This window comes from Nilaparvata lugens, chromosome 2 (genome assembly GCF_014356525.2).
Source record: "Nilaparvata lugens isolate BPH chromosome 2, ASM1435652v1, whole genome shotgun sequence".
In the NCBI taxonomy this organism is placed as follows: domain Eukaryota; kingdom Metazoa; phylum Arthropoda; class Insecta; order Hemiptera; family Delphacidae; genus Nilaparvata; species Nilaparvata lugens.
This window is the reverse complement of record NC_052505.1, coordinates 28,632,359-28,658,086: the sequence shown is the minus strand read 5'-3', so window position 1 is coordinate 28,658,086 and position 25,728 is coordinate 28,632,359. Positions and strand designations below refer to the sequence as shown.

General features: G+C 33.6%; 1 protein-coding gene across 5 annotated transcripts in view; it reads right to left on the bottom strand.

The window, feature by feature from the left end:
• Positions 1 to 837: 837 nt before the first annotated feature.
• LOC111057208 (CREB-regulated transcription coactivator 1) overlaps positions 838 to 25,728 on the bottom strand; it is a 117,243-nt gene continuing 92,352 nt past the window's right edge. For all 5 annotated transcript variants that reach the window (XM_039420969.1, XM_039420967.1, XM_039420966.1 and 2 more), the window contains 2 exons: positions 15,006 to 15,180; positions 838 to 5,566 (listed from right to left, as the gene is read on the bottom strand). In XM_039420969.1, coding sequence (XP_039276903.1) covers positions 5,337 to 5,566; positions 15,006 to 15,180 — 405 coding nt within the window. In that variant the 3' untranslated portion in view covers positions 838 to 5,336. The remainder of the gene's footprint in view (positions 5,567 to 15,005; positions 15,181 to 25,728) is intronic.

The following is a 25,728-nucleotide window of genomic DNA, read 5'->3' as shown; positions in this document are numbered from 1 at the left end:
TTGGTGGGGACTTATTAGAATACTAGGAATTGTTCAACTAAAGATCAATAAGTGTTATCATGTTTAAATGGAAAATGTAATAGTATAACACACAAGTAAATTTAGAATTAGAGTTTCAAGTCTGGATGGAATTAACAAAAATAAATTCAAGAATTACTGAGGATTAAAATAAACTTAAATTCAGGCTTCAAAATATTTTCTTCAATTCAAAGTTTAGTATGTGATGAATGCGCAAGACGCAGATAGAAATAAAATAGTTAATGCCACATTTATTGTTAACGGTTGTTGATAATTATTAAAGATACTGGAACTCGTGTACCTCATTTATGTTCATAGAGTAGACAAGTTACACAAGATTATTTAAAAAAATATACGAATTATAAACTATTATCTATCAATGAAGGAAAACGGATCACACTTGGTTAATTTATTATCTATGTAGTTGATACAATAATTGTTTTTAAGTACTACATTGATAGAGACTGATGTCCTCTAATTATTTTATAAAAATTTAGTACATTTTGAAAATTTATGGCAAGTGATCAGATACATTGTAGAAATATATTTTAGTTTATTTTTAGAGAATTATTAATTTTGTATAGTTTATAGTGAATGAACAGGTCGCTTGAAACTTATCGAGTACCTACTAGTAGTTCACGTTGTGCGTTATTTTTTCAAAATCACAAATCATATTTGTTTAGGCTATCAGGTTATAATAATACAGTTTACAATATTGTATTTTCATTCGTTTCAATGAATTGTCATCTTTACAAGAAACATAAATTTTCACAGAATTACCCAGAATTTGTAATATAGAGTTATTGGCATTTAGTTGAAGGAAAAATATAGACCAAAATCACAGACAGGTAAGAATTGAACGGTAGAGTAGTTGAACTTAACTAGTTTCAAGACCTCTAATTGGCACAAATAGGCTGGCTGGGCACACACTAAATTCAAAATTTGATGACATTATTTTTTATAAAATGAAAGACTTTTGAAAAAATAATTAGAGCCAGTGTGACCTTGATATTGGGCCAATTTCAAAGTGGTTTGCGCTGTTAAAAAGGTTAGTGGCCCTTAATTTTTGCAACTTTAAAATTTTGAAATGAATAACGTTAATTGGATTCGTGCAAGTTCAACTTTTTTCTGTGTGATAATTGGGTCGCAAATGTTAAATACGATTACAGTAATTTAAAATCAATTTGGTTTTTGACGAAATTCGAGTGCTAGATATAGTATTGAATTAGGCTGCAAATTCTAAAAAGCAAGTGAAGCTTTAGCTGTGGTTTCAAATTAGTTTTGTGAAACTCTCCTTGAAATGATATATGAATAAAGAATAATATTTTATTAGAAGAGATTTCAATGTTATAACTAAAGATAACCGACTTTACAGTGATATCTGATGTGACCAGCTTTATCGATATACTCAACTAACTGCAGTAATTTCGTGAACAAGTGCTTGCTGAGACATGACTACAACAAATTGAATAGAGTCATTCAAATCAATAAATATTTCGGTATAATGTAATGTCTAAAATAGTACTAAACAATAGGTTGTTTTCCAATAAATTATTTTTTTCTAATTCAATAGAAATATCACTAAAAATCTGAAGGAAATAGGTTTCCTGATATAACTTACTAAAAAAATACTTCTAGTAATTGAACCTCATACACTGCATAGAACCAACCCGTCCTCCTATTTAAAAATTGAAACTTGCTTTCTAGCGAAACCTTTACATATCAAGTTTTAATCTGAGGGAGTTTTGGAAAATGAAAGATAAAACAGTTACCAATAATTATAACAATGTATTTAGAAATGGCTAATGGAAAAAAGAGCTTAGCATTGCAATTATGTTCAAATTTCAACTGAAGTTATAATTCTAGTTCGAACTGAATTCAACCGAATACGTCATTTTCAAACACGTTATTTTATGCAAATTATTTGGCACTGTTGAATGTATAAAGCGGACGTACCGAGAAATTCGAATGCCTGCACAAGAAAAATCTCAATGAATTAAAGAAATCTCCTTGGATTTTAAATCTACATAATTATGTTGAGATTTTCCTTGAGTCAGGCCTCCTAATTATCCCTAGCGAGTGAAGCCACCGTCATACAAAGGTAAATTAAAACTCTATCAGTGATGTCTAATGAGTTTTTGATGTGATGCATTAACGTAACACAACTAAAATTCTAAAAATAAACTTTTTTTCAAAATCATTGGTAAATGATAATTTTTCACATGCATTATTCAATATAAATTTGATTCAAATATTCTATTGAATACAGCACATTATCTTATCCTAAGCCAAGTTAAGGCAGAAATAAGAATTTTACACTAACTTTTTGACAACCTCTCCAACAAAGATTATCCTGTAAAAACTTATCTTCAACAGTTTTCCAACATTTTTTGATATTGCACATGAATATAAGGAATTAATTTCAATAAATTCTATAATCTGTTCAACCATAACCATTACATGCAAGCACTAGGTAATTTTTTCCTAATCTATTCACAAAAACATTTCAATCATAACTAACAGTATAACATGTGTAATTTGGAAATCATGGTTTCTAATAGCATAAGAATGTCTGTCTATAAAATCTACAAGGATTCAAATAATCTTAAAATATTCATTACAACAAATACAGGCATGAACAGTATAATTATTCAACAAGTGCAACAAAATCAACTACTTATGACTAGATTTATTCAACAAAAATAAATTTGAGCCGATTTGTCAAAAAATTCAATTAAATGAGCAAAAAAAACTATTTTGTACCATTATGCCTCAAGGGGATCAAGATTTTTGATTAGAGATGATTAATTTTATTAATTCAAAGCTTTGAAGTTCCACACATGGCAACCGAAAGAAAAACTAATGATAGAAATTTTCTAAAATTTATAAATGAAATCACTTGTTTTTTTATAATACTTCTTGCAGCAATTAATTGAGTTTACAGTGAGTTTGAATTTATTTAATAACATATATTTAAGTTTATTATTTAATAACTTATTTATGCTATTCCACGAAAACCCAGCTTCATAGAAATACAGAGCTTTCAGGAAATATTCATTCACATGTATTAGAATGTGTAGTTACAGAAGCTCTAACAAATTTTTTTGAGAAATCTGAAACATGTAGTTGGAAATTAAGAACATCTTTTTTCTTAAGATAATTAATAACATTTGTGAAGAAAAATCAATTTCATTCATTAGCTAAGAATTTCTTTGGACCGAATCAAAGCGTTGTAAACCTAATCAATAAATTAAAAACTTGAAAAATAATTTTTTTCAATTGAACAGAATAAAACTGAGTAGGCTATACAAGTTGAATCATTCTATACATTTATCCTACATACAAAAATTACATAATCACTATCAGTTTAGCACTCTTTTCAAATGTGTTTTGTCTACCATTAATTGACGATTGGGGACTTGAGAGAAATTTTCAACTGAATAAATCTATTTTGGGTAATGAGGTAATTCTAAACTGATAAATTTTCATTTTTGAAGGCAACACATATCCATGAGAATCCATGAAAATTTTGAGGTGAGTTCAAAATTTGGACATGATAGGGTTCAAAAAACATGGACATGAATTGAGTTCAAAAACACATTTTAGCAACAATAATTATTTTCTAGCAGAATTGTCAGCTTTGTCTTCTTAGTTAAAACTGTATTTTCACAAATTTTGTGATATAAACCTAACCTAATAAACATTTTTCATTCCTCGAACTTTTAAGAAATTAGAATCTTGAAAATGATAAAACTAAACATGCACGTAAACACGCCAACACTCGCGCATAATAATCAGCCTTTCCTAACAAATTATACTTCAAAAAAATTTAAACACGAAAACATCCTTATATACAACTCAATATTTTTCCTCAAATCATAACAATAATGAATACAATAACTGGGTTGATGTTTTTTTTCTACAGTGTAAAAAACACTACATAGACAATATATAATATTGCACGAAATGTAAACCTAAATACTCTAATATGTACATTGTTTTTTACTTTTTAGGTACATGTGTGTGTGTGTTTGAAGAAGATTTCAAGATTAAGTCTTACGCTGAGTCTATACTTTATGGGAACATTTACTAAAAAACTGTTTTAGTTAACCAACAATAATTTATTGTTGATCACTGGTAAAATAATCCATCATTCAAACCGTCAAATCAATGAACCAATGCATTATTCAATCTTGAATAATAGTAAAATTAAACAACCTAAAACCCTCTCAAGCTCAATATCAATCTATTCAAGTTAAAGTTATCTTGTCCAATAACTGACATGTCTAGGTGGTTATAAGCCTAACCATAATCTTACTACTCAAAATACAACTGCTGTTTTCTTAAAAAATGTTAATGTCAAATGTTTAATATGGAGTATCTAAAAAAATGTTGATTGATCTTCTTATTGTTTTTAGACTCTTTAAAACAAAATAGACGTTTTTTGTAAAGGTTGCTTTTACACTGGCCAATGAATTTATAATTTCACTAACCACATCTATTGAGAGCTGATCATTCCTGCATTACATTTCAAAAATTCATGTTTCAAATAACATAACTTGGAAGGATTTCAACTGATTGGAATATTTTTCAGGTAACTCAAATAGAAGTATTCATATTTCTTTTACATAATTCTTAGCAGAGCGAGATGAACTGTTAATTGATTTTTTACTTCACTTTTAGTGTCTACCAATGCTCCAACCAAACTAATCCGGGAGATAAATAGTACAAGGTGTCCTTATTTTTTTCTCTCCATATTTTTAATCATGAACTTTCATATAAAGATATAAAATGAAGATCTTGTTAACCAACAACAATAAATTGGAAAAACAATTAAATGTTTTCAGCTGAAAACCACAATTTGAATTAGCCATCTCATCCCATGTATTACAAAATATTATCAACAGTTGTTTATTTAATTACATAATTCAAGAACGTTCTTGTTTCCTTCATCATTGCAACATGCTACAAATCCTCGTTTCATTACACTACATATCTTCACCAGAAACAACAATTATTATTCCAGTTGTCAAGTAAATTAAATCTTCGATAAAACGACATATTGTTGAATGACAATAATTGTTCCCATAATCATTGCAACAACACTTGTTCCCCTGTTGTCATTTGAAAAATCTTGTCAGCGTTGAAACAATAACACTTGCTACCTCCCCTTCGACAATCTATCTAGTACTCAGTTGACTACAAAATTGTTTAGGTGTTTTGTCTCACTGACCGGACAACAAGAGTTTTTGTCTCACAGGCCGAACACTTACAAGGACTACAAGAATTGGTGCTCCCGGTCAGATCTGTGATGATCACTACATCCGGTGGTCCAACCGGAAGTGGTCCTCAGTGGCCGGATCTGTGATGATGACTTCCTGGTCAGTGAGCATCTGAAAGCCATCCAGGTCAATGGGTCCAAGACCCTCACGCAGGCACTCATCGGCATCAAACATGTCAGCCGTTGTCTGGTCGACCATGTTCAGCTCCTTGACTAGCTCTGACCGCTCCCCTCGTAGACCGAGGTCATCTCCAGGACTTGAAAAGTCTGGAAACATATTGAGAAAGTCATAAATGTTGGTAATGTACACAGAAACCCTGCAATTAAAAGTAAAAGGTTCAAAATTGCTGATAGCTAACTCAAAAGACTAAAACAAATAGTACAACACTCAATATTGTGAACAGTTGAATTAAAAACTGCAATAGACAATATAATGTACAAAAGTCTTCATATTCTACATGAAAAAAACTGAAAAATAGTAGAAGGTTTAAAAATGTTGATGAAATACACAAAAAGCCAGCAAATGATAGAACAAGGAATTAAATTGTTGAGATTCAATTTAGCAAGACTACAACAGTCAGTGCAAAGCTCAAAATTAAGACTTCAAAATACTACAAAAGATGGTACAAAACTCAAGGTTGTTGATTGAACTTTAAAAGATAGGAAAATGCTCAAAATTTTTGGTAGTGTACACTAGATATCAAACTGTACAATATAGTTTGTTGAGGGTATTCTGAACATACTGGGATGGATAGTGGAAGGGCATTTTTGAGAGAAGATAAAAAAATGCTGCAACTGATTGTGAACTGCTCCCAATTGTTTACGATTAGCTTGATTGAAAAAACTGGTACAGATAGTGCAAGGAACAAAACTGTTGAGAAAAGAGTCAAAACATTTGAAACAGGTAGTACACAAAGTAAAAGGGTGTCTGTAGTGAACCAAGTGTCTGCACCAAATAAAAAATGCATGAAAAGCTGGTAGAGAATGAAAAAGATAATACCATATGGATAATCATTATAAAATAAAGTTCATTGGATTATACAAAAGAAGATTGGAATATTAGAACAGTAGAAATCTAAAAATTGAAGACAGAGTACTAGAATTTTTGCAAAAGATAATACAAAGAGAAAAATTGTTCATAGTGAACCAGATAGCAAATGGTAGTGTGCATAAAGATGCGTACAGATTTACGCGCCGCGAACATGAACAATTCACTTTTAATCAGCTGATGCCAAGCTTACCGTTTCTGTAAAAATACAGATACAGTCAGCTGATTAAAAGTGAATTGCTCATGTTCGCGGCGCGTATATCTGTACGCACCTTAAGATGACGGTAATAGTTGATAGAAGGTTCAAAATTATCTGTCTTGTACACATAGATTGGAATGGATAGTGGAATCTGGAATGTTTAAAATTGTGATAGTGGAATGAAAAACACTGCTAAAGATGATAAAAGGCTCAAGATTGTTGCTGGATAAACTTTGAAAGATTGAAAAAAAGGAAAAAATAAAACAAAGAAGAAGATTATATTAGACTTGAAAGGACTGAAAAAGTAAGTAAAAAACTCAAAATAGATGTTAGTTTACAGAAAATATAATGCAAAAGACAAGGTTTCCATGGGTGACAACATGACATAGATACAAAAACATGAGTCCTACCGCCCATGTGAGGAACCAACTTCAATATATCTGTACAATATTGATATTAATACAATTCAATGATTTTTGAAAAATAATGAATATTATGAAAAATAATATCATTTCATGTCAAGGCAGTCAACTATAGGTAGTTGACTTGAAAAAACTGCAGGATATATTAAACAATTCAAATTTGCTAGAAATGGACTTGTAAAGTTTAGAAATTTATTTGGTACCAGGTACAAATTTGTTGATAGTGTACACAAGTTCAACACAAAAGAAACATAAAATTACTTTAAACAATGAATGATCACTTTGAACATTGACAAAACCACAAACAAAAGTACATACCCTAGCAAAATAATTTTCTTTCTTCAAATTTTCACTTTCTTCTATTCAAGCAAGGCATGCAAGGAAAAAATCTTCAGAAATCTTGTGTTCAATATTCATGCATGTGAGAGGAGCCCTAGCCAACCATCAATAACGTTGATAAGGACAGTATCCATCAAACTCCGTTGGAGCTGTAAGAAGCACTTCTTTAAATACAATCACTTCAATTAAACATAATAAATTCCAGATATCTCAATATCTATACTCTATTCACAACATAGGTATTGAAATTACTTTATTACTGTGGGTTACAAAAAAAATCTTCTCAGTTTGTACAGTATGATACTTCAAAAATATGAGTACTTCATATGGTCGAAGACCCTTACTATAAGTAGGTAATATAATCCAGAGTTCACCCAAAAGTTTTTGATAAATATGGTACCATAAAATCTGTGATTCTTTTCATTCTTTATTGATTCATACAAGTACAACATCAAAAATTATAGTGAGAAAAAATAAGGTAACCTTGTGCTATTCCTCTCCCAAATTTAGATAAGGTTACACATATTCCGAAATAGGTAAAGTCTTGTAGTTGTTCACAGATGAAATTATAGTTTATGATTATATAATTAATTGCTCAAGAATCTCCAAGAAATTCATTTTTACTTTCCTTGCCCTACTACCATAGGTAAGTCAAGTATTACTTTCCAAAAAAAATTAAGGTACCCTAATTTCAAGTTTTCTATACGTTTCAAGGTCCCCTGAGTCCAAAAACATGATTTTATGATTTTTGGGTGTTGGTCTGTGTGTGTGTGTATGTGTGTATGTCTGTGAACACGATAACTCCATTCCTAATCAACCGATTGACTTGAAATTTTAAACTTAAGGTCCTTATACCATGAGGATCTGACAATAAGAAATTCAATAGAATTGACCGTAAGTCTGATCGTAGTTTCAAATATGAGCAAGGAATGTTGTGTGAGTGTACCACACCAGGTTTTTCAATATTAGTTTTGTCTTCTGAAACTTTTTCAACTAAAGTATTGTTAATCCAAAATGGCGGAAAAAATGGCGGATAATTACTAAAAAACCATGTTTTCACGGTTTTCTCGAAAACGGCTCTAACGATTTTCTTTAAATTCATACAATGGATAGCTATTTATAAGCCCTATCAACTGACATGAGTCTCATTTCTGAGTAAATTGCAGGAGCTCCGTAATATACTTGAGAAAAATGGCGGATAATTACTAAAAAAACCATGTTTTTCACGATGTTCTCAAAATAACTTGACCGATTTTTTTCAAATTCATACTCTGTATAGTTATTTATCAGCTCTATTAACTGGCATGAGTCTCCTTCCTGGGAAACTAATGGGGGGTCCACCCCATCCTTGATAAATGGACTTTGTAACCTCCTTCTCGTGCATGAGGTAGGTAGGTAGAGCAGTTCATAAAAAGAACACATAGTCGAGATATTTCATCTGTAGAACAGCTGTTTTTGACGACTTTAAAAAAATGACGACTAAAAAAATCATCGAATTTCACAATTTACACAAAGGAAAAAGTACTCTGAAAACAATTATATATACACATATACAAAAGTCTGATCGTAGTTTCAATATGAGCAAGGAATGTTGTGTGAGTGTACCACACCAGATTTTTCAATATTAGTTTTGTCTTCTGAAACTTTTTCAACTCAAGTATTGTTAATCCAAAATGGCGGAAAAAATGGCGGATAATTACTAAAAAAACCATGTTTTTCACGATGTTCTCAAAATAGCTTGACCGATTTTTTTCAAATTCATACTCTGTATAGTTATTTATCAGCTCTATTAACTGGCATGAGTCTCCTTCCTGGGAAACTAATGGGGGGTCCACCCCATCCTTGATAAATGGACTTTGTAACCTCCTTCTCGTGCATGAGGTAGGTAGGTAGAGCAGTTCATAAAAAGAACACATAGTCGAGATATTTCATCTGTAGAACAGCTGTTTTTGACGACTTTAAAAAAATGACGACTAAAAAAATCATCGAATTTCACAATTTACACAAAGGAAAAAGTACTCTGAAAACAATTATATATACACATATACAAAAGTCTGATCGTAGTTTCAAATATGAGCAAGGAATGTTGTGTGAGTGTACCACACCAGATTTTTCAATATTAGTTTTGTCTTCTGAAACTTTTTCAACTCAAGTATTGTTAATCCAAAATAACTAATGAACTGTTGTTGCAATGGCGGATAATTACTAAAAAACCCATGTTTTTCACGATGTTCTCAAAATAACTTGACCGATTTTTTTTCAAATTCATACTCTGTATAGTTATTTATCAGCTCTATTAACTGGCATGAGTCTCCTTCCTGGGAAACTAATGGGGGGTCCACCCCATCCTTGAGAAATGGACTTTGTAACCTCCTTCTCGTGCATGAGGTAGGTAGGTAGAGCAGTTCATAAAAAGAACACATAGTCGAGATATTTCATCTGTAGAACAGCTGTTTTTGACGACTTTAAAAAAATGACGACTAAAAAAATCATCGAATTTCACAATTTACACAAAGGAAAAAGTACTCTGAAAACAATTATATATACACATATACAAAAGTCTGATCGTAGTTTCAAATATGAGCAAGGAAAGTTGTGTGAGTGTACCACACCAGGTTTTTCAATATTAGTTTTGTCTTCTGAAACTTTTTCAACTCAAGTATTGTTAATCCAAAATGGCGGAAAAAATGGCGGATAATTACTAAAAAACCATGTTTTTCACGATGTTCTCAAAATAGCTTGACCGATTTTTTTCAAATTCATACTCTGTATAGTTATTTATCAGCTCTATTAACTGGCATGAGTCTCCTTCCTGGGAAACTAATGGGGGGTCCACCCCATCCTTGATAAATGGACTTTGTAACCTCCTTCTCGTGCATGAGGTAGGTAGGTAGAGCAGTTCATAAAAAGAACACATAGTCGAGATATTTCATCTGTAGAACAGCTGTTTTTGACGACTTTAAAAAAATGACGACTAAAAAAATCATCGAATTTCACAATTTACACAAAGGAAAAAGTACTCTGAAAACAATTATATATACACATATACAAAAGTCTGATCGTAGTTTCAAATATGAGCAAGGAATGTTGTGTGAGTGTACCACACCAGATTTTTCAATATTAGTTTTGTCTTCTGAAACTTTTTCAACTCAAGTATTGTTAATCCAAAATAACTAATGAACTGTTGTTGCAATGGCGGATAATTACTAAAAAAACCATGTTTTTCAGATGATAATGTTTGTCTTGTAAAAGTATTGTTGTTTCATTAAAAGTAAAGAACCAGATGTAGTGCTTCCTATTTCTTAGTCTCACGTTTCCTAGGTCTTATTTCTATCTTAAATTTCCAGTTTCAATATTTTCTTACGTTGCTTCTACACAAATATTTAATTATTGTAATGGAATTTAGTTCGCTGGAGTACACCGATATTCACTTCATGTATGGAGCAGCTCTTGGCAATGCGACCGAAGCAAGAAGAATGTATGCAGCTGCATTTCCAAACCGCCGTCTCCCTTCCGACAAGGTGTTCACAAGAACTCACAATCGGCTGAGAGAAGTTGGTTCATTTGAACGGAACAGGGTAATTGCTGGTAGGCCTCGAGCAGTTCGAAATGTTGCTTTTGAAGAGGAAGTATTGCAGAAATTCGATTTCAATCCTAGAACGAGTACGAGAGCAGTTGCAAAGCAAATCAATTCAAGTGCTTCTTCTGTGTGGCGTGTACTAAACAAGGAAAGACTTCACCCCTTCCGCTTTCAAAAAGTTCACTCATTGGTTGAACGCGACTATGAGCCAAGAGTAAACTGTGCCCGTTGGTTTCTTCAGCAAGACATTATCCAACCAAATTTTCTAGAAAATGTGTTATTTACCGATGAGTCCAGCTTTACAAGAGAAGGAATCTTCAACTCTCGCAACAGTCACGTCTGGGCCTTAGACAATCCTCATGAGGTCAAAGTGCGTGGTTATCAGCATAGATTTTCGCTGAATGTTTGGGCGGGTATCTTAGGTAATCGCGTGATTGGACCATACATTCTTCCTAATCGTCTGAATTCTCCCACGTACATTACTTTTTTAAGAGACATACTACCAGAACTTTTGGAAGATGTGCCTCTTGCAAACAGATATAATATTTGGTTTCAACATGATGGTGCCCCTGCTCATTTCGGAAATGTTGTTACGGACTTTCTGAACATGACCTATCGTCAGCGGTGGATTGGGCGGGGTGGACCAGTACCGTGGCCCGCACGTTCACCTGACCTCAACCCTTTAGATTTTTTTTCTGGGGCCATATGAAAGACCTTGTTTACAGCACGCCAGTAGAGTGGTTGCTGCAGCAGGTGCCATTCAAGATGATGAAAATGCTTTTATAGCAGTTCGACGGTCCATGATTGAAAGGTGCAGACTGTGTAATCAAGTTGAAGGACGGCATTTTGAGCAATTGCTGCATTAGTATCAGTGAACCGATTTGAGTGAAATTAATATTTTTCAATGTAAAATAAAATTTGGAGGAAAGTTATTCTTGTATATTTCTGTAATAAGAACGGTTTTCATGAAATTATAAAAAAAATTAATATTGATCTTTAAATGGTGAAAAGTGGTCATGCATGCAGTACGAAAAAAATTAATTTCTCTGTTATTCTTCGACCAATCTTAATAAATTAGGTATCATTGGAATCGTGAAAAAATTTGCTAACTTTTTTGTCTCCTGTAAATGTTCTGTAAAATGGACGGTTTTCGAGATATTCGCCATCAAAAATTTAAAATGGCCGCCATTTTGAAAAATTTCAACGAAAATTTTTTTTTTATTTTTTATAGTTGAGTCTTTATAGCATAAATATTCATGCCAAATTTCAGATCAATACAACATTTCGTTCTTGAGATAAAAATTTTTAAGTGAAAAAAACAAAATGGCAGCTATAAGGATAACCGCTGAGTTTTGGACACTTCAAATATGACATTTGTAGTCTCCTAGCATCCAGGTACAATACCCTAAAATTCTCGACACTACTTCTGAAACACCCTGTATATATATATATATATAATATATATATATATATATATATATAATATATATATATATATATATATATATATATATAATATATATATATATATTACAAACTTAATACACCAATCTCGCTTGCTGTAAGCTACAATAATAGATTCCTTTCTCTCCTTCAAGTTCAGAGGAGTACAAAAGAATGAATACATTATTTGGCAGTAAATCTGTTGGTAACATACTGGCAGCTGTTACAGTTGGACGCAGACTACTCATGCCACATTATCTGTTGATGATACATCGAACCACAAGTAAGGACCAATCGACACAGAACGGTGACATTTTAATTCTATTCTATTCAACAGTTTTTATTTATACTTTTATAAGTTTCATAACTTTGGTTTGATTTTTAAACAGAGAGTGGCATGTTCGTTCTATAAGATACCATTATTAAAGATACGGTAAAGAGACGTGGCGCGAGCAAGAAAGCTATCACTCGCGGCACTTCCCAAGTCTTGCCCAACGTCCGTTCTGTCTCAATTGGGCCTTACGTGGTATTGCAGTTCGATGTCTCGTCATCAGGTAGTGTGACATGAGTAACCCACATGCACACTGTAACAGCTGCCAGTATGTTACCAAGATATTCACTGTCAAAGAGTGCAAACATTTGTTTTTGGACCCCTCTGTGTATAAAGGAAACTTGAGGTGAATGTACGTGATTCGAGTCTATCTATAGCATACACAATGCATATTTATATATTGTAAGCCTATCCTTTTTTTGACTGAAAGAGGACAAAGAAGCCAGTAGATTTTGTAGTCGAACGACCTTGAAAAAGGTTCGAAGAATATGTGTTCAAAAATTGAAGCTGATTGATCAAAACGTTCGAAAATTATTGTAGAACATACAGAAAGACGAACAACGATTTTGGCTTTGAGTGAAAAGTAGGAACTCACTGAAGCTCGTTCAAAGTTAATTGAATGACGAAATATTGTAGTTACCAGTGAGCACAATGTCGGGAATACTGCTAGGCGTGTTGGGTGTGGTGGCGGCATTGGTGTGCGCTCCTCCACCTCCTCCACCCACCCCGTGATAGTGCAGCTGCTGGGAGGGGGATGTGCTGAAGTAGCCCGGGTCGCCACCCCCGAGCTCCTGTCCACCGCCTCCACACTCATCCTAAATCACACACACACAGATCCAAAAATAAAAAAAAAACTATGTTCAGTATTAAACCACTAAGGACCATGTATTACAAAACATTTTGAAAAAAGCTTCTTTATTGGAAAAGAAAGCTTTGCTATAATTACAGGGTATTTCTAAATTCCGTACCAATATACTAGAGCATTGTTCTTGGGTAAGAAACATACCTCTAAACATAATTTTCAAACAATCCGAAAGTCCTTAGTTACTCACACAGCCGCCATTTCATTTTATCACTTCCTACTTTTTACTTTCCTTGCCCTATTACCATAGGTAAGGAAAGTATTGCTTTCCAAAAAATAAGGTACCCTAATTTTCAAGTTTTCTATACGTTTCAAGGTCCCCTGAGTCCAAAAACATGATTTTTGGTGTGTGTGTGTGTGTGTGTGTGTGTGTGTGTGTGTGTGTGTGTGTGTGTGTGTGTGTGTGTGTGTGTCTGTAAACACGATAACTCCATTCCCAATAAAACGATTGACTTGAAATTTCAAACTTAAGGTCCTTATACCATGAGATCCGACAATAAGAAATTCAATAAAATTCAATTCAAGATGGCGGATAATTACTAAAAAACCATATTTTTCACTTTTTTCTAGAAACCGGCTTTAACGATTTTCTTCAAATTTATACCATGGATAGCTATTTATAAGCCCTATCAACTGACATGAGTCTCATTTCTGGAAAAATTTCAGGAGCTCCGTAATATTCTTGAGGAAAATGGCGGATAATTACTAAAAAAACATGTTTTTCACGATGTTCTCAAAATAACTAGACCAATTTTTTTCAAATTCATACTCTGTATAGTTATTTATCAGCTCTATTAACTGGCATGAGTCTCCTTCCTGGGAAACTAATGGGGGGTCCACCCCATCCTTGAGAAATGGACTTTGTAACCTCCTTCTCGTGCATGAGGTAGGTAGGTAGAGCAGTTCATAAAAAGCACGGTATTTAGATGAAAACGGTAGGGGCCACGAAATGTGTGCGCAGTGGCCAGCAAGCTATCACTCGCGGCACTTCCCAAGTCTTGCCCAACGTCCGTTCTGTCTCAATTGGGCCTTACGTGGTATTGCAGTTCGATGTCTCGTCATCAGGTAGTGTGACATGAGTAACCCACATGCACACTGTAACAGCTGCCAGTATGTTACCAAGATATTCACTGTCAAAGAGTGCAAACATTTGTTTTTGGACCCCTCTGTGTATAAAGGAAACTTGAGGTGAATGTACGTGATTCGAGTCTATCTATAGCATACACAATGCATATTTATATATTGTAAGCCTATCCTTTTTTTGACTGAAAGAGGACAAAGAAGCCAGTAGATTTTGTAGTCGAACGACCTTGAAAAAGGTTCGAAGAATATGTGTTCAAAAATTGAAGCTGATTGATCAAAACGTTCGAAAATTATTGTAGAACATACAGAAAGACGAACAACGATTTTGGCTTTGAGTGAAAAGTAGGAACTCACTGAAGCTCGTTCAAAGTTAATTGAATGACGAAATATTGTAGTTACCAGTGAGCACAATGTCGGGAATACTGCTAGGCGTGTTGGGTGTGGTGGCGGCATTGGTGTGCGCTCCTCCACCTCCTCCACCCACCCCGTGATAGTGCAGCTGCTGGGAGGGGGATGTGCTGAAGTAGCCCGGGTCGCCACCCCCGAGCTCCTGTCCACCGCCTCCACACTCATCCTAAATCACACACACACAGATCCAAAAATAAAAAAAAACTATGTTCAGTATTAAACCACTAAGGACCATGTATTACAAAACATTTTGAAAAAAGCTTCTTTATTGGAAAAGAAAGCTTTGCTATAATTACAGGGTATTTCTAAATTCCGTACCAATATACTAGAGCATTGTTCTTGGGTAAGAAACATACCTCTAAACATAATTTTCAAACAATCCGAAAGTCCTTAGTTACTCACACAGCCGCCATTTCATTTTATCACTTCCTACTTTTTACTTTCCTTGCCCTATTACCATAGGTAAGGAAAGTATTGCTTTCCAAAAAATAAGGTACCCTAATTTTCAAGTTTTCTTTACGTTTCAAGGTCCCCTGAGTCCAAAAGCATGATTTTTGGTGTGTGTGTGTGTGTGTGTGTGTGTGTGTGTGTGTGTGTCTGTAAACACGATAACTCCATTCCCAATAAAACGATTGACTTGAAATTTCAAACTTAAGGTCCTTATACCATGAGATCCGACAATAAGAAATTCAATAAAATTCAATTCAAGATGGCGGATAATTACTAAAAAACCATATTTTTCACTTTTTTCTAGAAACCGGCTTTAACGATTTTCTTCAAATTTATACCATGGATAGCTATTTATAAGCCCTATCAACTGACATGAGTCTCATTTCTGGAAAAATTTCAGGAGCTCCGTAATATTCTTGAGGAAAATGGCGGATAATTACTAAAAAAACATGTTTTTCACGATGTTCTCAAAATAACTAGACCGATTTTTTTCAAATTCATACTCTGTATAGTTATTTATCAGCTCTATTAACTGGCATGAGTCTCCTTCCTGGGAAACTAATGGGGGGTCCACCCCATCCTTGAGAAATGGACTTTGTAACCTCCTTCTCGTGCATGAGGTAGGTAGGTAGAGCAGTTCATAAAAAGCACGGTATTTAGATGAAAACGGTAGGGGGCACGAAATGTGTGCGCAGTGGCCAGCAAGCTATATTGCGTCATCGCCACCAACCGAGGTTTTCAACACCTATTGGCAATTTATGAAACTTATTCGTTAAAAACATATGATTGGATATGAAATGACGTCAGCTACACCGGAAATTTAGCACAAACATGCGCGTGACACCTACCGTCTTCTTCTATATACCGTGATAAAAAGAACACATATTCGAGATATTTCATCTGTAGAACAGCTGTTTTTGACGACTTTAAAAAAATGACGACTAAAAAAATCATCGAATTTCACAATTTACACAAAGGAAAAAGTACTCTGAAAACAATTATATATATACACATATACAAAAGTCTGATTGTAGTTTCAAATATGAGCAAGGAATGTTGTGTGAGTGTACCACACCAGATTTTTCAATATTAGTTTTGTCTTCTGAAACTTTTAGTGACTAAAAAAACCATGTTTTTCACGGTTTTCTCGAAAACGGCTCTAACGATTTTCTTCAAATTTATATCATGGATAGAGCTATTCATAAGCCCTATCAACTGACATGAGTAGTCTCATTTCTGGGAAAATTGCATGAGCTCTGTAATATTATTGAGAAAAATGGCAGATAATGACTTAAAAAACCATGTTTTTCACGATTTTCTCAAAAATGACTTGGCCGATTTTTTTTAAATTCATACCCTGTATAGTTATTTATCAGCTCTATGAAGTGGCATTGGTCTTTTTCCTGGGAAACTAATGGGGGGTCCACCCCATCCTTGAGAAATGGACTTTGTATCCTCCTTCTCGTGCATGAGGTAGGTAGTTAGGTAGGTAGAGCAGTTTATAAAAAGAACACTTAGTCGAGATATTTCATCTGTAGAACAGCTGTTTTGACGACTTTTAAAAAAATCATCGAATTTCACAATTTACACAAAGGAAAAAGTACTCTGAAAACAATCATGAGAAATTATTGTGCTTCGCTCCAGGTATTAAATGATCAGATTATTTTTGTAAAATATTTATAACCTGAATTCTACCAAAGCCGTTATAATCGTTTTTGAGATCCATCATACAAACTGAATATAACTTGAATAATAGATTAATATAGTCTCGTCACTATCATAGAATTTTGTATCCGAAAAGGTGCTCTCCCTCGATGAAAATGTTTTATTATATAAAGGACCGTTTCAAGTTCCATTCAAATACATTTCTATAATACTTAGTTACCCAAAAATCGTTGTAAGTAAATGTGATGATTAGTTGCGTTGCTATCACTTCAGTTTAAGCAACACATTCAACTCTGTTGAAATATACATTCAACTGCAGATTTTAAAAAGCAATCAAAAGTTAGCGATGCCTTATGGTGTCACCCAGTTGCTCTTATGCACTCATCTTGACATCAGGGAATATTTTTATTGAATCCTGCAATGTTTTCAAATTATATTGCTTAATTTTATAACCACAGCTGTTAATTTTCTCTATTCCTCTCTTTAGTTTTCAACAAACAATGGAAATTTATGTTTCAATAAGCTGCCACTTGGATGATCAATTTTTCCTTTCAAGTTATCTCAGAGATGAGACTCAGCTCAAATTTTTGTATCACGGACCTACTATTTGCTAGGAGCATCTTATGATCTGCCCTCTATCGGTAATAAATGAAGAAATTAGGCCACAGCTTGGCATGCAAATCATTGAGTCTAATCATTTGAATTATCAGTTGATGTGTTGGAAGTGCTCTGTATAATAATAGACTAATTGCAATTCATCTATTGGCAAATAATATTTCTCGTTGATAGTTATCAAATTAGCAGTGATCATGCTATTTTTGCTTTTGCTTGATTCTTGCTTATTCTGGAATTTCTGGCAAAGCCTATCGCTTAAGCTGGTTAACACCGAAATTATTGACAAAATGTTGATAACTTAATCCTTATGGATTCTATTAGATTGAACGGAACTTGACTAACACATATGTTCATCAAATGTTTACATTTTGTTAATAACTTTGGTGTAAACACAGCTTTACTCTTCGTTTCACTTATTCAAAAGTGTAAAAGCAGCCAATCCACTCATTCTTTCTTCCATGGAAGTCTATTTAAGAGTCCATTCATAATAATTAGTCTAACATTTAATGTGGCTGATTTCCCATGTCCTAAACTTTACTACCATAAATATTAGAATGGGAATTTTTAAGTGGACATTTTAATGTCAATTTGAATAATTCTGAATAGAGTTTATTTGATCACTTTGATTATTGACTACCATTATATGATTTCTTTCTTTAATCTTAGCTTTAAACCAAAAGCTTAGGTATGAAAATTTGAATGTAAATTAACATGTAACTTAATTAAATTTCTATATGAATAGAGAACTTTAGCATTAACTTGTGATTCATCAATATAAATATCAATAGGTTTGTCTTGTGTCATGTAATGACATCAATATCGGGGACCGAGCTTTGCTCTGGAGTACGAAAGCATAAAACATTTATTACAAAAGAAGAAATTATAATATCATTCATAGATCATACAGAAATGTTCTACTTAATCACAGTAAATAGAGATTTATTCGCAGAGGAATGCAAAAATTTCCCTCACAAAGGCCCGGTTGCACAAAAGCCGGTTGAATTTTAATCCTGATTAATTTCACGTGAACCAAATCAGAGAAGACCATTTCAAAAAGATGGATCTACTGGAATTTATCAGGATTGAAAATAATCCGGTATTTTGCAACCGGCACTAAGTACCTGATTGAATGATTGCAAGAGTTCAACAGCTGAGTCATAATTTTGACACAGTCCCACACACATGAACTCGCTCACTCACTTCAATCATCAACAGACGATGAAATAATTATTATCAGCTGTTTTTCCAAGGATGAATAATAATTATCCTTTCAATGTCCTTCAGCGGGTTTTCCCAGGGATGAGACTTAGTGCAATCGAATTTTTATATTATAAACCTACTATGCTCTGAATTTCGTGAGAATCGTTAGACCCGTTTTCGAGATCCGGTGAAATACAAACATGTAAACATCTAAATATCTAAACATCCAAACATCTGAAAATCTTAACATATAAACAGAAATTGCTCGTTTAATAGTATGGGATGAAAGGAAATAGGACCAGCTGATGGAATATTATGTTTTTTCAATATAGTTTTTAGCTGATTTTGAAACATGAAAATATCAGGTCCAGTAGCTCAAAAACCTGTTCAATTTCAATCATGATTTAATTCCATGAGAACTAATCAGAGCAGGGTTTTTTTTAAATATAAGGCTTCTCTGATTGGTTCTCGTGGTATTTAGTCCGGATTAGGAATTAACAGACAGGACAACTGGCTCTCTCAAGGCCATGGCTGCGTAGAAACATAGAGCAACAGAGGAACCAATACAACAGAAGCTGAAGAAATTAGTCGCATTTCTATCACCTCACAATAAACATCAATTCAACTACCATATGTTTGGAGAGATCGATTTTAAATTTATTTTGCTATCATCCGATCACTTTCTGTACCTATTCTTCCAGATGAATACTGCAATGTTTTGAAATAAGATCGCTAAATTTGGTAACTCAACTACAGCTATTATAATCTTTTTCACTTGCTCACACTTTCTTTCTCACGTTTTCAACAGAGTATGGAAACTTTTTTTGATCAGCTGCTACTTGAGGGACCAATAATCCTTTCTGAGAGAGCTTCAGCGATTTTTCCCAGAGTTGAGACCTGTTCCAAAATAATTTTTTTATCTCAAACGTACTCTATTCCTGATTTAATAAAAAATTTAGAGGCGTTTTCGAGATCCGTCAGACATACATACATATCCGCAAACACACATATTTAAACAGAAATTGTTCGCTTAGTATAAGTGACTTCAATGATTATGATTTCATTTAATGAGAGCTTATTTCACATAATAATAACAACGGGTATAAAAAGCGAAAATGTCAAACATAATTGAAATGAAACTAATAACAGCTGGCATCTTCTTCTTATTTTCCTTCCCCTTATGCCGCTAAGCGTCGTGTGCCTCCAGCCATTTCTTATATTGCACTCTATCCTGGGCCATCCTCCTAACGTCCGTCATTGTCTTTCCCTTTCCAGCCGCGATACTCGCCACATACTCGCTCCATTCCATCCGTGGTTGTCCCCTGCCTCGACGTCCCTCCGGTCTTGCTTCCATTACCATCCTTGCTTTTCTTTCCTCACTCATTCGTGTGACATGTCCATACCAACCTAAAGCTTTTCGTTGGACAGAAATGATCAGCTCTTCCTCCTTTAGAGTATCTCTGATCACTCCATTTCTCACTCTGTCTCTCCTTGTCTTTCCAACGACTTTTCTTAAATATCTCATTTCTGATGAGGTAATTCTACTTTTATGCTTATCTAGGAGTGTCAGGCATTCTGTTCCATACATTAGGATGGGCTTAAAAACTGTTTGATAGATTTTCATTTTTGTTCCCTGGCTTATCTCTCTTTTCCCAAGTAGTGTCCTGCTTATTTGGTAGTATACCTGGTTAGCTTTCCTTACCCTATTATTGATTTCTTCATCAACCTTTCCATCTGTGGAAATGACCGTTCCCAAATATTCACAGCTGGCATAAAAAGCAAAAATGACAATCATAATTTTGAAATCGAAACAGTAGCTATCATCTTATCTCCATCTGATCTAATGTAAACAAATTATAGTAAGATTCACATCAATGTGTCAGCATTATTTGAATGGGGAGCATTGATGCTACTAATGAGGTATACTGACAGTTCAAATGAATATCAACGAACTGTTATGCATATTCTCCAATATTTTTATCGAAAGCTACCTTCTATTTTCTTTGGTAACACAACTAATGTTTGGGAATAATTGATTCATGGGAAAAGCACCTTACTACTATGGAAGATATTTTTACATTAGGAAGAGCAACAACAGCTATTTGGCCGTTTTAATAAATAACCCCTTTCTTTCGTCATGTTATTTCCTCATTCTTTGCACACAGATTCCACAACGGACACTTCTGAAGTTTTAATACCCTCCATTCATCATACTGAATAATTAAAATTTCATCGAAATTGTTTAAGCTGTTCACGCGATCTGTCAGATACACAAACAAAATTAGTCTTGATAGAATAGGATCAATTGATAGAACTCCCGTCATAAAAGTTTGTTTTATGAAACAAAAATTATCTACACTCCCAGGAATAGAAATGAAAAATATTTATTCTTCTATTTGGATTATAATATTTATAAATCTGATTATCCTTTTTAAAATTATTCAACACGAGACGTTTCGGCTATAAATGATGCCATTATTAAGCGATTGAAAAATAAATAATAAAATAATATTCTCAGTAATAGCTCTGATTGAAGTAGCAGTACCCAATCAATTTTACCGCGATAAATGCATTTTGATCTTCAACTTGGTGCCAACCTAACAAAGTTAACTGAACTTAATGCCAACCTGACAAAATTATTAATTTGGTTGCCAGTTAACAACTGTTTCGAAGAGGTACTCTCTCTAGATTATAGTTCTATATTAACATATGGTATGGACATTTCAATTATAATATTGAGAGATTGGAATAAGAAAAGATTGGAATAAAAGACGAACTTCAAACCCTTGAAAACCACCCTTAGAGTTAAAAATATCGCCAAAAGATTTCTTAGTGAGCACCTAGGACTTATAAGGAAGCTATATTTCAAGTTTTGTTGCAATCCGTCCAGTAGTTTTCCAGAAATCGTGATCAGTGAGTCAGTGAGATAAGAATTTTATAAGTATAGAAGATACAGCAATCTTATCGTAGTTTCAAATATGTTGCCGCCGATCGTCATTATGTTATTCCCCTAAATTATTCTTGTTTAAGATTGAGGCTTACAGTTCAATGAGCAAGTAAAGTTGTGTGAGTGTACCACACCTGATTTTTTTATCATAATAATGGCTGAACATACGGAAGTGAAACTTTGCACAAACGTTTATGACGACTAGACAAGGCTATAAAATAAATATGACAACTCTTGAAATTCATAGAACCAAATTATATTTCTTAAATAACCGTTGATTTTACAAAAATGAAACGGATAAATTTTTCTAGATAATTCTAGTACAAATCGATTGACACATCATTTTTTAAGATTGAACAAATATTAAGTAAGATATGGCAGCTTTCGTGATAGGTGACCAATGAAAGGTAAGACCAAGGGTTATGTAACGTTTTATTATAGTTTGAAATAATCTAAAATCGTTTACGAATAACATGCAAAGCGGATGGAGATTGTTACATTATTGAGGCAGACTTCAGTAGCATGCTTAGGAGTGCTGCACTGCAACAAACCTCCAGCAGTCACCTACCACTAAATCTGCCATACCTCACTTAATATTCGTTCAATCTTGAAAATTGAGGTGTCAATCGGTTTGTGATTCAACTTACTAAAGAAAGTTATTCTTGTAAAACCAACGGTTTTTCATTATTTGAGAAGAAAAATTCAAATGGCCGCCATTTTGTTTCATGAATTTAAAAATGATTGATAGCTCTGTCAAGTTGTCGTAAATGTTTGTGCAAAGTTTCTCTTCCGTATGTTCTGCCATTATTTAGAAGAAAAATATCAAGTGAAAAAAATGGCGGCTGTGTGAGTAACTGCGGATTTTCGGATAGTTTGAAGATGATATTTAGGTATGTTTTTTACCAAGGAACAATGCCCTAGAATATTGTTAGGGAGTTCGGAAACACTCTGTTATACTGTACAGCAACTGCTCCAAAGAGATAGAAAAGAAAGCTTTGATATATTATACAGAGTTGATGGAAATTATTATGGAAACACCTTAATATATCCGTTACAAGGACAATTTGACAATAGGTTTGATTGGGGTTTGAATTAGAAAAATCTACTTTTCTGGGGCTTCAAAATTTTGGTCCACCATTTTGAATCCAACGTCATATTTATAAATGTGGAATATGATTTCGATAAAGAATTTCGAAAGAAAATGAATGGTGGAAACCGCACATCGATAACTGAAACCGTTCCAAAGATATTCTCACAATCAAGTATACTAGTATCGATCGAGCAGTCGTAGCGAGCAGACGTAGTTTTTTTAGTGAGAGTAGTTGAAATAGTGTATGCAATAGTTAAAGTGCTGAGTTCAGTGTTTTAATTGTTGTGCGCGAGTTCAGTGCACTGCGCCGAAAAATCAGTTCAGTTCTGAATTATCATCTAGTCCGGCTAAGGAATGTAAAGAATGTGAGGAATGTCGACTCCCAAAAGATTGCCAACCTTCCTCGTGCCAGAGTTAGAAGAGGAGGAGGAGGAAACAGAGGAAGACGCAACTATGAGTCAACTAACACCGGCTAGGAGCGTTGAACCAGCGTCAATGACTGGAACGTCAACACTTACCCAGAATCGTTTCTAAAAACAAAGAAAATTTGAAGTACAACTAAAAATATAATATGTGTAATATTACATTTTTCTTCTCACATTGGAATCGAATCTTCAATTCGAGATCTATGGAACTTTATAGTAAATGTCAGAGTTATCAATAGACGGACAAATTTTTTGACGGAGAATTTATTATCGTAAATGTTTGTTGCATTGTTCCATAATGTCACCGAGGTAGGGTTAACAAATTACTAAATAAATCGTTTATTTGAATAGAATATATGTATAAAAATTTAAAATAACATTTTCAAATAAAGTTTTATTGAGAACAGATGTAGAATGTGAATTCTAAACTTATAAGTTATAATTTTGTGTTGACGTGTCTGTAAAGATCGATATTGAACAGGGCGTTGTCTTTCGTGACTGGCAACTTGTGTCTTTTTCCTGTTGGACCTTCTTCTGAAAAACATGGCTGGCTGTTGCTTGTATAATTTTGTGCTCTGAGTTATTGTCTGTTTAAATGAATTTATTAATGTTTTAGATTGAAGTTTATATAAATTTTTGTGCAAAATTCGCTATTAGTGTAGTAAAGCCAATAGCCACTGTGTTTCAACTGTAAACTAGATAAGTATTTTTTAGTTCGTAATAATTCTGAAATCATTAGGCTTGTAAGTTATTGTTCGTTTTATATTTCTGTGTTTTTGCCAAAATTTTCATCTGAAGATTATAAGTTAATTTGCTCTGAAAACTGGATTTCTCATTCATAGGCAATAGATCCATTCACAGTTTATCAAGTATCTATTTTATTGGAGCCGACAACTTTCCTTAGTGTGATAGGTGTTATATGCTATTCCAACCGTTTAAGGAAAAATTGGTAGCACGGCAAATGTTACCCCTGTGGTGGGACAGAATTACAAAATAAATATGTCCCAAATGGTACACTATGAAATCCCTGGTTATAGAAATTATTAGTAGATAGATATCTTGATAGGTTATGAATGGTTTGTTGCTGAGTGGGAAATCGGTTCAAGAGAGATCAAGTCCTAATGAATATATTATCTGTGCAGACTAGCAAAATGGCATACAATATGAAAAATATTAAAATTGATGATGAGTTAATAGCTGCCTTAACACAACTGTTTGATAAGCAAGATGCTAGGTTAGACCAAATGTTTAAAAAAACAAAATGCTAGATTTGATGAGCTAAATGCTAATTTTGATGCTAGGTTTGATGAGATGAAGCAAGAATGTACTAGCATTAGACTAGAGCAGGTTAGTATAAACCTTCTATTGAAAAGTGCACATGAAACATTGAAAGATGAAGATGAAAACAAATTGAAGCAGAATGATAGTAGTGTTAAGTTACAAGATCAACTCATTCAAGTTTCTGACAATGTAGGCCTAGTTACTGTTGTTGAAAAAGTCAACCATAGTGAAAGTGTAGAATTGAGTAAAGAAGTAGGTAGGGAGTTGTCTTCATTGAAAGTCAACTATCAAGAAAGTACTATTGCTACATTGAAGGTTAGGAAAACAGTAAACAAATCGAATGTTTCTATGGATCAGATTACTACATCAAAAGTTAGGAAGATTGTAAACAAAATGAATGATTACATGAGACAGGTTTCTGTAGAGGTTAGGAAAAATGTAAACAAAATGAATGTTGCTTTGAGTCAAGTTGATGAGTTCAACTTTCAACTGAGAATTGAAAAGGTGTATGCTATGCATTCTCAAGTGAACATGACGAACTTTTGTAGGCAAAACTGCTTGGTTGAAACAAATGAACCCATGAATAAAATCATGCTATTGAAGAAAACAAAACGCAAAGTTTCCATTGATGTATTAGTATTCAAAGGTTGTTTCAAGTTGCTTATTTACAAGATGATGACAATGAATCACATGATGAAAGGGTATTCCCCAACACACAATGATTAGGAATCCTGTGTTATGCCGGGATTCAGAATAGCATAATCGCTACACAGTGTATGGTAAGAGTCCATAATTGTGTCTTTTTTCTTTCCTGTAGCCTATTTTCTTGGCCCTTAATCTTTTCAATTTTCGATTCTTTCCTGTCTTTGTGTAATATTCAGTAAATTTCTTCTATGAAGCATATCTTAACCAATCTTGTCCATAGTCATTTAAATTTGTATTTTTTCTGAAATAATATTAGAAGTTGAAATAGTAGCTTATTTTCCTAATCTTTAATTGTTGATAAAACTTAACTTTTCTAAAATCTATCCATTGTAGTGT